Source organism: Hibiscus syriacus, unplaced genomic scaffold (assembly GCF_006381635.1).
Source record: "Hibiscus syriacus cultivar Baekdansim isolate YM2019G1 unplaced genomic scaffold, ASM638163v2 tig00111088_pilon, whole genome shotgun sequence".
NCBI classification, from domain to species: domain Eukaryota; kingdom Viridiplantae; phylum Streptophyta; class Magnoliopsida; order Malvales; family Malvaceae; genus Hibiscus; species Hibiscus syriacus.
This window is the reverse complement of record NW_024062978.1, coordinates 1682471-1696325: the sequence shown is the minus strand read 5'-3', so window position 1 is coordinate 1696325 and position 13855 is coordinate 1682471. Positions and strand designations below refer to the sequence as shown.

At 39.8% G+C, this 13855-nt stretch overlaps 1 protein-coding gene and 1 pseudogene across 3 annotated transcripts; both read left to right on the top strand.

Annotated features, from left to right (window-relative positions):
- The first annotated feature begins 506 nt into the window (after positions 1 to 506).
- On the top strand, positions 507 to 4980 carry LOC120152456 (protein DA1-related 1-like). Of its 3 annotated transcripts, none has more exons than XM_039164676.1 (12): positions 507 to 525; positions 1655 to 1799; positions 2013 to 2103; positions 2198 to 2519; positions 2697 to 2817; positions 2969 to 3052; positions 3540 to 3659; positions 3773 to 3985; positions 4070 to 4132; positions 4237 to 4355; positions 4449 to 4507; positions 4595 to 4980. In XM_039164676.1, exons 2-12 carry the CDS (start codon positions 1698 to 1700, stop codon positions 4939 to 4941), a joined length of 1641 nt encoding a protein of 546 aa, XP_039020607.1. In that variant the 5' UTR covers positions 507 to 525; positions 1655 to 1697; the 3' UTR covers positions 4942 to 4980. The 3 variants fall into 3 exon arrangements, with proteins under 3 accessions (XP_039020607.1, XP_039020608.1, XP_039020606.1); XM_039164677.1 differs by lacking the exon at positions 507 to 525 and adding an exon at positions 843 to 1070 and having other exon boundaries at positions 2201 to 2519; XM_039164675.1 differs by lacking the exon at positions 507 to 525 and adding an exon at positions 843 to 1070.
- Positions 4981 to 11731: 6751 nt separating this feature from the next.
- On the top strand, positions 11732 to 13782 carry LOC120152373 (annotated as a pseudogene).
- Positions 13783 to 13855: the final 73 nt, after the last annotated feature.

Sequence of the window (13855 nt, the reverse complement as noted above, 5' to 3'; positions counted from 1 at the left end):
TTTTTCTGTAGGAAACGGTGTACCCATATTGAGATTGTATAACAGAAATGAACACTACAATAGCTATGTGAGAGCTTGCTTTGATCATGATCATGATGACTTACAAATAATGTTGGAGTCTAAGTTTGGATGGTTCTGGTTGATCTCTCTTGCACAACATGTATGAAGATCGTTGTACCTTGAAGTTTCCATAAATACGATACATATTGAGCCTACAACACACATGTATGAAGTGGACTATGATACAACGTAATATCAAAATTTTCAGATATGCTTAATGTAGGGTCAAAATTTTCATATATGCCTAAAGTTATTGTCTATTGGGGTAGATTATTCATTAAATTTTAATTTTTTTAGAAGAAAGTGGGGGTGTTTACTGTTTTACCACTTAATGACATTCATTGGTCAGTGGCCTAAACGTGTGGGGGTGGGAAACTAGGGACAACAAATAAACCAGAGTAACGTACAGAGTTAACTGCAAGTAAGAGAACTCAACTGCAGAAGGGAAGATCAAGAAACATGAAAGTAAGTCTCACCTTCCTTTGTTTCTCTTTCCCTCTCTCATTGTCATGTTTTTTCAATAAGAAGAATGGTTATGTGTTTTTCACGTGTAGTGGAGTGTGGTGGAAAATGAGAAATAGCATAAAGGGCCCACAATTCAACTAACCCATATTGTTTCCTTTCATCTTCTTCATAAAAAACCAATATTTTTTTTGTTGTTTTTACGGTATAACATCATATGTTGATATTACAATTCATCACAATTCTCAATTCCCCAACCCAGCTTTTTTTTTCTGCTTAGAGATTCCAGGTCCCTTTTTTATTCAATCTATCTGCTATTCTCTTTTTCTCTGCCTTGTCTTTCACTAAGAATTGGTTATTTGACACTGTAAGAAAAAAGGGTTGTTTTTTTTTTTCCTTTTTGGGATGATGGCAATTAAGGGTCTTATTTGGAATATCCTTTTGCCCCCTATAATTTTATGATTTTGCATTCATGTGAATTTTGTGCTGTTTCTGATCTGGGATTTATCAGATTCTGCTGTTTCTGCATATTCTTCACTCTTTCTCCGGTTAGTCTTTGATTCGTTTTTAACTTTTTATTTGTTCACATCATCGCCTACTGTTTTGATATCACTTTGATTTCCCTCATTTAATATTGGTTCCCAGTAGTTTTGAATGCTTTCATGTTGATATGAAAAATGAGAAGGGGGCAATTTAAGGCCACCGAGAGCCACACGTGTGAGAAATTCTGGAAAATTGGATTCTGATCCATGGGGGAAATTTGGTTTATGGGATTGAATTTGGGAAATCCACGTTGTACTTCAGTCAATTCCTTCAATGGTTTTGAGTTTTATGATTAGGGTCAAAACGTGTACTGTCCATGACTGGTTTCTCTCTTATCCATTTCTATGCTCAAAATAGTTTTTTTCGAGTATTCAATTCAATTGCCTTGACTGTCAGTTGGGATGATGCCTCCCCAAATTGGGAATTCCTCTAAATTTCCCACAAGAATCATATCTATCATTATATAAACAGTTATTGTTTTCTAATTATGTATTTTTTTTAAAATTCCCAATGATTAGTTATAATTGCAATTCCATTTTTGGTTTTGAAATTGTTTCTGCCTTCCTAATTGGATTATTTGGTGTTGCAGGCAAAAGACTTCTGCCGGCTGTTAGCAAATAGCATTTCAAGTAATGGGTTGGCTGACCAAGATTCTTAAAGGTTCAAGTAATAAAGGGCGATATCATGGGAGATACAACACTGATAGGACTTGGGATGAGCCTCGCCGTTCAGCGGTACTGCTTTACTCTTTATAAGTATTCACTTGTTGGTTGTGTTTGATATCGTTGATTCTTAAAATGTTGATTAGATTTAATTGTAACACGTTTATCTATGCATGTAATGTTATGATCCATAGACTTCAGTCTGCATGATCCTGTTTCATTCAATACTATGAGGTTTTTTCTAGTGTTAATTCTGTGAATCTTTGTTGGAAAACTTTGATCCAGGAAGGTTCAGATGGTTTTGACAAAGATGAAATTGAGTGTGCTATTGCCATTTCCCTTTCTGAAGTAGATAAAAAAGGCAAGAAAGTAATAGGTATGGTTGCTTTTCCTTTTTCTGACGTAGATGATTTTGACAAAGATGAAATTTATTCATGTATGTTCTCTCATGTATCCCGTTTGCTTGGTAGAAGAAGAGTCTGAGACGGAGGAGGAATCGGACGATGATGTATCAATTGATGAAGGCCATCTAGAGGATGAGGATGACGAGCATTCGGCACCTCATGAGGAGAAGGAAGAGGAAAGCTATGCTAAGCCTCATGTAGAGGAAGAGGATGACCGGTACACCAAAGTTCAACAGGAGGAAGATGAAGGTCGTGCTAAAGTTCAATTGGAAGAAGATGAACAACTTGCTAAGGCAATTCAAGGAAGTTTGAATGTGGAGTCTCCGCCACGTTATGATCATGGGGGTTTATTTTCACCTTATCCATTCTTCTTTTCAGCTAGTTACAGGTAAGTTACTTGTAATTAACTTTTTTTGCATTAAATTCTTATTGATTTTAGAATTGACTAATGTATAAGAAGGAAGCTAATCTATAGTAAATGCATTGTTGAGAAAGTCGTAAAAACTGCTTAGGGCTTACTTGACATCAAAACTAGACCTAGTTTACAAAATGATGCTGCTTGCAGAATCTGTGCTGGTTGCCAAGCAGAGATTGGTCATGGACGATACCTTAGTTGCATGGGTTCTATTTGGCATCCAGAATGTTTCCGCTGTCATGCTTGCAACCAGCCAATTAATGATTACGAGGTGTGTATGTCATCTAATTTACCTATTTTAGGTTGAAACTTGAAAACATAGATTTCTATTCGTTATTCCAATTTGTATTGTAATTACTACTTAGTATACAGACGTGTATGTTGTATATGGCCTAACCTTGAAGTTTATTTTCTTTTGATAGTTTTCAGTCTCAGGGAATCGTCCTTTTCATAAACCCTGCTATAAAGAGCAGCATCATCCAAAATGTGATGTTTGCAGGAAATTTGTGAGTGCTAAATCCATCTTATGGTCTTATCAACCTTATTTATTTTGCATAAGCTGGTTTTCTGATTTGATCTCTTTGTCTAGTATTAGTGTGTAGCTTACTAGCTTTGCATCTAATTCTAATTGGTAACTAGATTTGTTTAGTTGATTACTTTTTTTTTCATCAAATATCGTGACTAATTCCAGCATATACAAATATTCTGAAGTGGCATTTTTAAATATGCCTATTAGCCCATTATAGGCTTCTGAATATGAAGAAACTTCTGATAAGCTGTTCTTAAAATGTATTGTTGATTTCTGCATCGTCAGTTGCTCGATCACTAATCTACTATTCATGCGTTGTTCTTGGAATTTGAAGATACATGATGTTTCGGAGGCCGTTTTATTTTTTTGAAGTTTAGGACATTGTGCTATCTAGTTTAAGCTTTAACATGTTGAACATCGAGTTATTTTCCCCCATGGTAATATGACCTCATTTCTTTTGACAGATACCAACGAATCCAGCTGGTCTAATTGAGTACAGGGCACATCCCTACTGGATGCAAAAGTACTGTCCCTCACATGAGCGTGATGGTACACCTCGCTGTGGCAGTTGTGAAAGAATGGAGGTGAGTTGAAAGAATGCTCCCTTTTTCTTTTAGAAATGGAACGAAGAGAAGGGGATGGCATCCTTTTGCAGTTGCACAAAAAGTATATCTTTAATAAACCCTTGTGATTGCAGCCAGCCGATATGAAATATTTATCACTCGATGATGGTCGGAAGCTGTGCCTAGAGTGTCTAGATTCCGCAATTATGGACACTCATGAATGCCAGCCTCTTTACCTTGAAATCCAAGAATTTTATGAAGGATTAAATATGAAAGTGGAACAACAGGTTCCTCTACTTCTTGTTGAGAGGCAAGCTCTAAATGAGGCCATGGAAGGAGAAAAGAATGTAAGGCTTAAGCATTGAAAGTTTTATATATTAAAGAGGAAATTACCTTAGTCTTGTTTAACATAACATCTTAATTGTGGTTAGGGCCATCATCACTTACCAGAAACTAGAGGACTCTGCTTGTCCGAAGAGCAGACAGTCACCACTGTATAAATTTCCTATCGAATTCTTCTTAACTTTTGTAGTTAAGTTTTATCGAGACACCTTCACATTTAACTAGATTTGCATGTTTGTTTGATTCCAATTACCAGGTCTTGAGGAGGCCAAGGATTGGGGCAGGCTATCGGTTTATTGACATGATTACTGAGCCTCACAGGCTAATTCGTCGATGTGAAGTTACAGCTATTCTCATATTGTATGGTCTTCCTAGGTATTATTTCATTTTCCTTTCATGCTGTATATCTGTTACTTTTTACTTTTGATATAGTTGGCTGTAAAGCAGAAAATCTTTTTTTACATACAGGCTGCTGACAGGATCTATCCTGGCTCATGAGATGATGCATGCTTGGCTTAGGCTTAAAGGTGCTTATATGTTCTACGAGTCTGATCAATGCTTGCAACTCTTTTAATGTTATGGTATGAACTATTAACAGAGCGGAATTTCAACAGGTTATGCGAATCTGAGTCCAGAAGTCGAGGAAGGAATATGTCAGGTTTTGGCACATATGTGGTTGGACTCGGAGATCTATGCTGCCTCTGGAAGTGATGCAGCTTCATCCTCATCCTCATCCTCTTCGTCGTCTTCACCGTCATCATCATCGTCTTCCACATCATCAAAGAAAGGCAAGCGCTCTGATTTTGAGAAGAAACTTGGTGGCTATTTTAAGCACCAGATTGAATCGGATTCATCCAAGGCTTATGGAGAGGGATTCAGGCAAGGTAATCAAGCAGTGAACAAGTACGGTCTTAAAAGAACACTCGATCATATTCGGATGACCGGAAGCTTCCCTTTCTAATTCACAAAACCCAACAATAACCGGTCTCTCTTTTACCCCGTTGGAATGAAAAAGTTCATTTGCGATTATTGTAATGTTCTCCTCACATAGTATGTGGCTAGTTATTGCAATGTACTTGAATGCTATTAAACCATAAGAAATAGAATAATACAAATACATGTAATATATAAATATATGTTACTTGGTACGCATCTTTTGTTTACCTTTCTTTTACTAAACAACATTTATATTTTATATTTTGTTTACCTTAAATTAAGCTACGGTTTCTTATACTCTCCTTTGTATTTGATATTTTATGGGCTTTTCGTGCCCTTTCTTAGCAGCTAATGTGCGAAGAATTTTGACTAAGAGAAATACAAACAAACAGCCCGAACTCCTGCCAGCTACCGCATAGATATCTTTGGACGCTTATTTGAAGATTAAACAAAGCTCTTGACTTTTGGATTTTGAGCATTTACCTGCTACCGTTCCCATTAGAAAGCAAAGAGATTAATTACATTGGGGGTTAGAATTAGACCCATAATAATCTAAAAGAGCCCGTATTTAAGCGCGACCGGGCCATTATTGAATACACGTTTTAAAAGGTCTTTAGGAACTTCAACGACTCCTTTGAAATATATTTACGATGTGTTTGTTAAAAATCTCCCATGCAGACCAAGGGTTTGCATTTTTGTCATAGCGAAAGAGTTGTGATCCGAAGCAGGGTTTTAAATTGCAGTATAAAAATGTGATAGCGCTTGTGAAATAGTGGTAGTGTCACCGTCCGAATTACCTCTACACCCGCAATAGTGCCCAATAACGTCCGCTACGGCCGCAATAGAGTCCGCTATGGCCGCAATCTAAGCAAACACGAAATGACCGAAAACGTTACCGTGACCTGAAATCAGCTTGTTGATTATTTCCCAATATTCGCTTGTTGATTACTTTCTATTAGCAATGTATACAAGCAACATATGCTTGCCATGCCACGTTGGCACAGGTTGTTAATTGATTGTTAATAAGCTGTTAGTTTGTTAAGAGTCTGTTAATTGAGAGCAGTTATGTTGCTGATGTTGTGTATAAATCAACCACATTACAGTGTAATCAAAGCAAGTGTTCAAACTGTAATTCTTTCATTCTCTTTATCGTTCTCCCAACATGGTTCAATCGCCATTGATCTTGGGCCTCTATAATCAATTTCCGTTGCGTCAACAAATCTTGATGGAGTTTCCAGTGAACTCAAAGGCATTTACTCACAAAAAATTAAATGTGGTGCTAGATGAGATGAATTTTCTTCTATGGAAGTAGGAGATTCTGCTCACCATTAGAAGCCATCGCTTAGAACGGTTACTTACCGGTACGGCTGCAACTCCACCAGAGACCGTGGTTGATGACGATGGCACAATTCATGTCAATGGAGAATATGAAGATTTTGTGGCCCAAGATAGCGCCCTTGCGTCGTGGTTACTATCCACGATCAGCCCTCACCTTCTTCCTCAATTCGTTAGTACTGAAACGGCAACAGTCGTTTGGAATACCGTCCTACGCTTCTTTGCAAATCGATCAACAACAGCCATCATGAGTCTTCATTATAAACTCCAGTCTTTAAAGAAAGGCGGGGACAGTATGCGAACCTATCTCACTCGAGTGAAAGAGGTATGTGATGCCCTAGCTTCTTGTGGCAGCTCTGTCCCACTAGTAGAACAAGTCGCAAGCATTCTCAAAGGGCTCCATCGTGAATACCAACCCTTCATGGCGATCATTACGTCCATGAGAGAAACCTTGTCATTAGACAACATTTCTACAATGCTAATTGATGCAGAAACACAAATAGCAAGCTTTGATGATCACCTTGATTCTCTACCTATGAGTGCAAATATTGCACAGGGTGAGACACTAAATATAGTGCTATCAACTAACAATTATGATCAGAGGTCTGGCTATTCCTTCAATTATTGAGCCGGTGGACGAGGCTGTGGCAGATCCAGGATTCAATGCCAACTTTGTGGGAAAGTTGGACATTTGGTTGATCGATGTTGGCACATGTATGATAAGGGCTTCTCGTGCGTTACATCTGGAAGTCAATGACAGTATCAACCTGAATACAAAGCTAATTCCTCCTCTGAAAACTTTACAACCTCATCTACTGATGATGGCTGTGAATTTTGTACTAAACGAAAGAGTGTCTTGTCTACAATTGATACACCACAAGGTCATACAACATCCATGCAGTCTGAACGATGGGTGGTCGATACGGGAGCTACGCATCACGTTACAGCATATGCCAATAAACTACTAAATGCTTCTGAATATCGTGGCCCAGGTAAACTTTTAATCGAAAACGGTATGCCTCTTGATATAGTTTCCGTTGGTAGTGCTCGTGTAAATACCACTTATAGGATACTGTTTTTGCATGAATTACTGCATGTTCCAAATATAACCAAGAATTTGCTCTCGGTTTCTAACCTTGCTAGGGATAATGACGTGTTTATTGAGTTTTATCCCAACCGATGCTGCATTCGAGATGAAGCCACTGGAAAGTTGCTACTTCAAGGTGAAGAAAGTGATGGTCTTTACTTCTTTGATTTGAACTATAAACCCTCAGCAGTTTGTTGTGCACAAGCAAATACGTGCACTAGCTCGACTTTAGTTAGTGAACTTTGGCATCAGCGCCTTGGTCATCCAACTGCTGAGACTTTAGAAAAATTAGCTTCTGAACTAGGATTCAAAGTTAATTCTGATGTAAATAGAGATTGTATATCATGTCATTTGGGCAAAAGTCATAAATTGCCCTTTAATGAATCACATTCAGTAGTATCTTCTTCATTTGAACTTGTGTACTCAGACTTATGGGGGCCACCATATGTATCCTCCAATGGATTTCGATTTTACATCTCCTTTATAGACGCCTTCACTCGCCACACATGGATCTATCTGCTGAAACATAAGGATGAATCCTTTATAGCTTTTCAATTATTTTAGAAATTGGTTGCCAACCAATTTGGCAGCTCGATCAAAGCGTTACAAACAGACTGGGGTGGTGAGTTCAGAAGTATTTCAACGCTATTAGCTCGAGATGGGATCGCACACATATTAACATGCCCATACACCTCTGAACAGAACGGTGTGGTGGAAAGGAAACATCGTCATATTGTCGAACTTGCTCTAGTTCTATTAGCACAAGCATCTCTACCTATCAAGTACTGGTCGTATGCAGTGGTTTCAACTGTATACTTAATCAATCGATTGCCTACTAAGGTGCTACGAGGCATATCACCATTTGAAAAACTGTTTGCAAGAAAGCCTAAGTATTCTATGATGAAGGTTTTCGGCTGCCAATGTTTCCCTCACTTAAGAATGTTTCAAAAATATAAGCTAACTTTCAGGTCTCAAGTTTGCACGTATTTGGGAGTTATCCCTCAACACAAAGGGTTCTGTTGGGTTATGGGATCCAGCGATCACCCTTAGGGATTCTATCGTGTATGTACGCGATATCGATACGTGATTGTTTAACCTGCCGAGGCCTACGTGTGTCTTGCGAAGCCCATAGGCCCGCCCGCAACACGCTATAGATGCGGGGCTCTGAAATGCTGTGGTAAACTGTGGGGGTGCCCCACAAGAATCCACCTTGGCTTGGGAGAACCTAGTGATCACCCACTATAAAGATATGAGGTTAAAATGGCCCACCTACTTATCACCAATTGGTTTTAAGAAGAAATGGTGACCATTCGCTTCAGAACTCTGTAGTTAAGCGTGTTTGGACCAGGGAAATCCAGGGATGGGTGACCCACTGGGAAGTTTTTCAGAAATGAATGACTCGATCCTACAATTGGTATCAGAGCAGGTTACAGGTTCGAATCCCCCAGGTGTCCTTGGGGGGTGATTGTTGGGTTGTGGGGTCCGGTGATCTTTGGACCAGGAAAATCCAGGGATAGGTGACCCACTAGAAAGTTGTTCAAAAATAAATTACTCGATCCTATAATTGGTATCACAGCAGGTTGCAGGTTCGAATCCCCCAGGTGTCGCTGGGGGTGATTATTGGGTTATGGGATCCAATGATCACCTTTAGGGATTCTATCGTGTATGAGCGCGATATCGATACGTGACTGTCCAACCTGCCGAGGCCCACGTGTGCCTTGCGAAACCCCTAGACCCGCCCGCAACACGTTATAGATGTGGGGCTCTACAATGCCGTGGTGAACTGTGGGGAGTGCCCCACAAGAATCCACCTTGGCTTGGGGGAACCCAATGATCACCCACTACAAAGATATGAGGTTAAAATGGTCCACATACTTATCACTAATTAGTTTTAAGAAGGGATTCACTTCAGAACTCTGTAGTTAAGCGTGCTTGGACCAGAGAAATCCAAGGATGGGTGACCCACTGGGAAGTTGTTTAGAAATGAATGACTCGATCCTACAGGTTCCAATGCTTGGAACCCGATGGACGAGTGTATATTTCTCGCCATATTATATTTAACAAGTCTGTTTTTCCATTTGCAGGAAAAGAAGGTAGTACCTCGGTGAAATTAGCAGATAAAGCTAGCCCGAGCTCTCGATCACTTTCGATCGTTGCCCCCGCTAGTACTGTTTGTCATCACTTGCCAAACACAATCAGTGCACGTGAAGAAGTTGGCAATACATATGTTCCTCGTGAAGTTGAACTGATCAATAACGAGGTCGATGATACAGAAGTCCCGCATGAAGCCGAGGTGGTCACTAATGAGGATCAGTATAATCCAGATGATATCCTTCAGCAGTCCTCTGATGCTGTTAATTTTGAAGAAATTGGTTCTGATGGAACTCCCGATGAGGGTGCTGAAGTTGATGACTTACCAGGTGACGACTAGCAAAATAGTACTCGATTCTGAGGCGGTTAACAATTTACCATCTACTCGTGTTCATCACATGATGACACGCAGCCGATGCGGGATCTTCAAGCCTAAAGTGTTCTCAACAACACTGGATGATGATACCCCTATGACAATCAGTGTTACCCTTCAATCTCCACAATGGGCTGCAGCAGTTCATGATGAGTACAACGCATTGCTTAATAATAACACTTGGTCGTTAGTCAGACTTCCTAAAGACAGAGTTGTTGTTGGATGCAAATGGCTCTTTAGAGTTAAACACAATTTTGATGGCTCTGTAAACAGGTATAAAGCGAGGCTCGTTGCCAAAGGTTTTTCACAAGTGTCGGGCTATGACTTCAAGGACACTTTCAGTCCTGTGGTTCGATTTGCAACGTTCAATGTTATACTATCTATAGCAGTGTCGAATGGTTGGGAGCTTCAGCATGTTGACATCAACAATGCCTTCCTCAATGGAGACTTAAACGATGAGGTGTACATGCAACAACCTCCTGGATTTGAGCAAACCAATGAGCTTGGTGAACCTTTGGTATGTAAGCTCAAAAAGGAGTTATATGGACTTCGACAAGCCCCTCGCAACTGGCATGTCAAGCTTAAAGAAACTCTGGTACAAATGGGATTCAAAGTTTTTCGAGCAGACTCGTCCTTATTTACTAAGTATAATGAAGATGGTGGCTACATCTACGTCCTGGTATACGTAGATGACATAGTTATCATCGGTCCAGCACCTACTGCTATACATCAGTTTGTTTCTACACTACAGACTCGGTTTTCCTTAAAGGATCTCGGGGAATTGAGCTTCTTCCTGGGTATTGAGGTCAAACATATAAACAATGTTGTTGTGTTGAGTCAGAAAAATACATTCTAGAGCTGTTGGAGAAAACTGGGATGTTAAATGCATCAAATTGTGCAACACCGATGGTGGTATCTCCCAAGCTCTCTCATGAAGAAGGCCAACTTATTCAAAATGCCAGTGAGTACAGAAGTGTAGTTGGTTCACTCTTGTATGTTTGTCATACAAGGCCTGACATCACATTTAGTGTTGGTCAAGTTGCTCAACACATGCATGCACCATGTGAAATGCACTTTGTTGCAGTGAAAACAATACTGCGTTATTTAGCCTCTACGTTAAATTTTGGCCTTCTGTTTACTCCAGTTGAGTGTGGACCGGACATAATTGCATTTGCTGATGCTAATTGGGGGGCCAGCATAGATGACAGAAGATCCATCACTGGTTATGGAGTATTCCTTAGCAAGAGCCTTGTTACTTGGTGTCCAAAAAAACAACGAAAGATCTCTCGATCCACAATGGAGGCTGAGTACAAGAGTGTAGCTGATACGGTTGCAGACATAACGTGGATTCAAGCTCTTCTAGCAGACCATGGTATTCAGCAAAACCATACGCCTGTGGTCTGGTGTGACAACACCAGTGCCGTTGCCATGAGTGCGAATCCAGTATATCATGCTCAATCTAAGCACGTTGATCTCGATGTTCATTTTGTTCGCGAGAAAGTAGCTGTTGGTCAGTTGTGTATCAGATATGTACCAGCCATACATCAAATCGCTGATGGATTCACTAAACCATTGGCAAGGACTGCTTTTGAAGAGTTTCGCTTAAGGATATGTGTTTATCAACTCTGAAGAGTGGAAGAAGCAGGGAGAATATTAGCAATGTATGCAAGCAACACATGCTTGCCATGCCACGTTGGCACAGGTTGTTAATTGATTGTTAATAAGTTGTTAATTTGTTAAGAGTATGTTAATTGAGAGCAGTTATGCTGCTGATGCTGTGTATAAATCAACCACATTACAGTGTAATCAAAGCAAGTGTTCAAACTGTAAATCTTTCCTTCTCTTTATCGTTCTCCCAACACTTTCCAATATTTATTTTTTATTTGATAAAATGGCAATGTATTTAAAACGATTATCGTCTTATAACAAAACCTGTTTAGCCTCCTAAACCAACAATTTCGGTCGTTTGCACGCGAGCCATTCTCCAACAAACTCACTCATTACCTTCAGCGAGCCAAACTCATTGACTCAATCCGAGTCGCTCTCCATTCTAGCTCTCCTATCTCACTCAACCCTCTTTTCCAAACTCGCCTCCTTGACTCCTTCGTTGTTGCTAACGCTTTTCGTTCTGCTCCTTCGGCGGACTCTGCTGTTTCTTTCTTTGAAAACCTCAAGCAAGTTCCAAACTTTGAGCATTCCCAGAATAGCGTTTTTGCTTTTGCAACTGTTCTTGCAAAGTTCAAGCGAAAGGAGGAACTCAAGGCCCTGATTGGTGACGTTAAAGATGGAAAATTTAACAATGTTAAAGTCAGTTTTATGAACCTTTTGTTTTGGTATTCTACTGCTGAGGACCTTCAAGAAGTTTTTAAAACATGGGAAGAGTATACGAGTGAGGAAAATCGTCTATCAACTGAGGCTCGTAACATTGTAATAGGGCTTTATGCTCAAAAGGGTATGGATTTTGAGGCTGTGAAGGCTTTCCGGGGTATGATTGATCAAGGGGCGATTCCAAATTCCAGAACTTATACTATTTTGATTCAGCAACTTGTAAGGTTAGGGAAGTTGGATACCGCTATGGAAGTGTTTACTTTATTGCCTTCAATGAGAATCAAGAGGACTTTGAAACAGTTCCTGATTTTGGTTGAAGGGTTTGTTGGTGGAGAACGGTTTGATGTGGTGGAAAGTTTGCTAAAAGAAATGAGGGAGGATGGGAAGCTTCCTGGACGAGCAATGCGTGTGTATTTGGGACGAATGAAAGAGGCAGGGTTTGGTGGTGAAGCCGATGAGTTTCTTGTAGAAATGTTGCCTGATGGAAGGATCAAGAGTGTCGGTTCTTGCGAGGGTAGTAATGATGAAGATGGAGATGAAGATGAGGATGCCGATGAGGATGGGGATGATAATGTGAATGAAGGAGTTGACATTCATATGGTAAAATTGAAACCATGGGTGTATCCAAAAGCTTTGGCAAATGCCTTAAAACAATGGAATCCTGAAGTGGTAACTATATTTGAGGATGCTAAATTTGTGTGGACTAGTAGGTTGGTTTGCAAAGTTCTTAGGAATTTCACTTCAGCCGAAACAGCTTGGAATTTCTTCTGTTGGGTAGCTTCTCAGCCAGGATTCTCTCATGACATTTACACAGTTCAAAGAATGATGACTCTGCTGGGGCGCCATGGAAATGTTGAATTAGCAGATGAACTTATAAATAAAGGAGGGAGCAAATGAAATTGCCTTTCAGCACCAAAAGGTTGCTAACTGAATTCTATGGTATTTCAAAGAATGCTGATGCCGCCTTGAAGGTCTTCCGTGATGATAGATCACTTTGTGGTCACATATCAAGGTTCAATCTAATGCTTTTGTATTCTTCTCTCTTGAGGGCATTAACGAAGTCTCATAAGAATTCTGATGCCCTGGGAGTACTTGAGATGATTTTAAATGGTGTTTGCCCAGATATCCAGAGTCCAGACATTTTCTGGGTTGATATATCACTTTGCATTACAGGGAGATATCAAAACTGTTCAGCAACTCATTTCTGTGGTTAGACAGAATGGCATGGAACAAGATGCATATATGTATAAGTTGTTAATCCAAGCATATGGCAAGTGTCAGAGAGCTGCACTTGCAAATAGAGTTTTTGAAGACATGAGAAATTCAAGTTTAATGCCTGATGCTGCCACAAAAGACTTGCTTGTGAAGAGTCCTTGGCAAGAAGGCAAGCGAAAAGAGGCTGTTGATGTAGAAGATAGGTATGAGGAGGCTGATGCAGCCCTTCCACTGGCATTACGCGGTTATGTCTTGACAGTTAACTCTGAAGATCTCACCAGAGTTTATAATATTTATTGTAAGAGTGTTACAACCTCTGCATAGAGTTGTTTGTCTTCTTCAAAGCAAAGTATTTAGCAACATGATCACAACTGTTTTATTTAGACTATTGTGGCAAGTGGCAACCCTTTTCCCCTTTTCCCCTTTTCCTGCAGTCTTGCAGAAAACTACATTTTTATCTTCTTTTTATATCTGGATTGCAATTTGCAAATGTCAATTTTTTGAATCAAA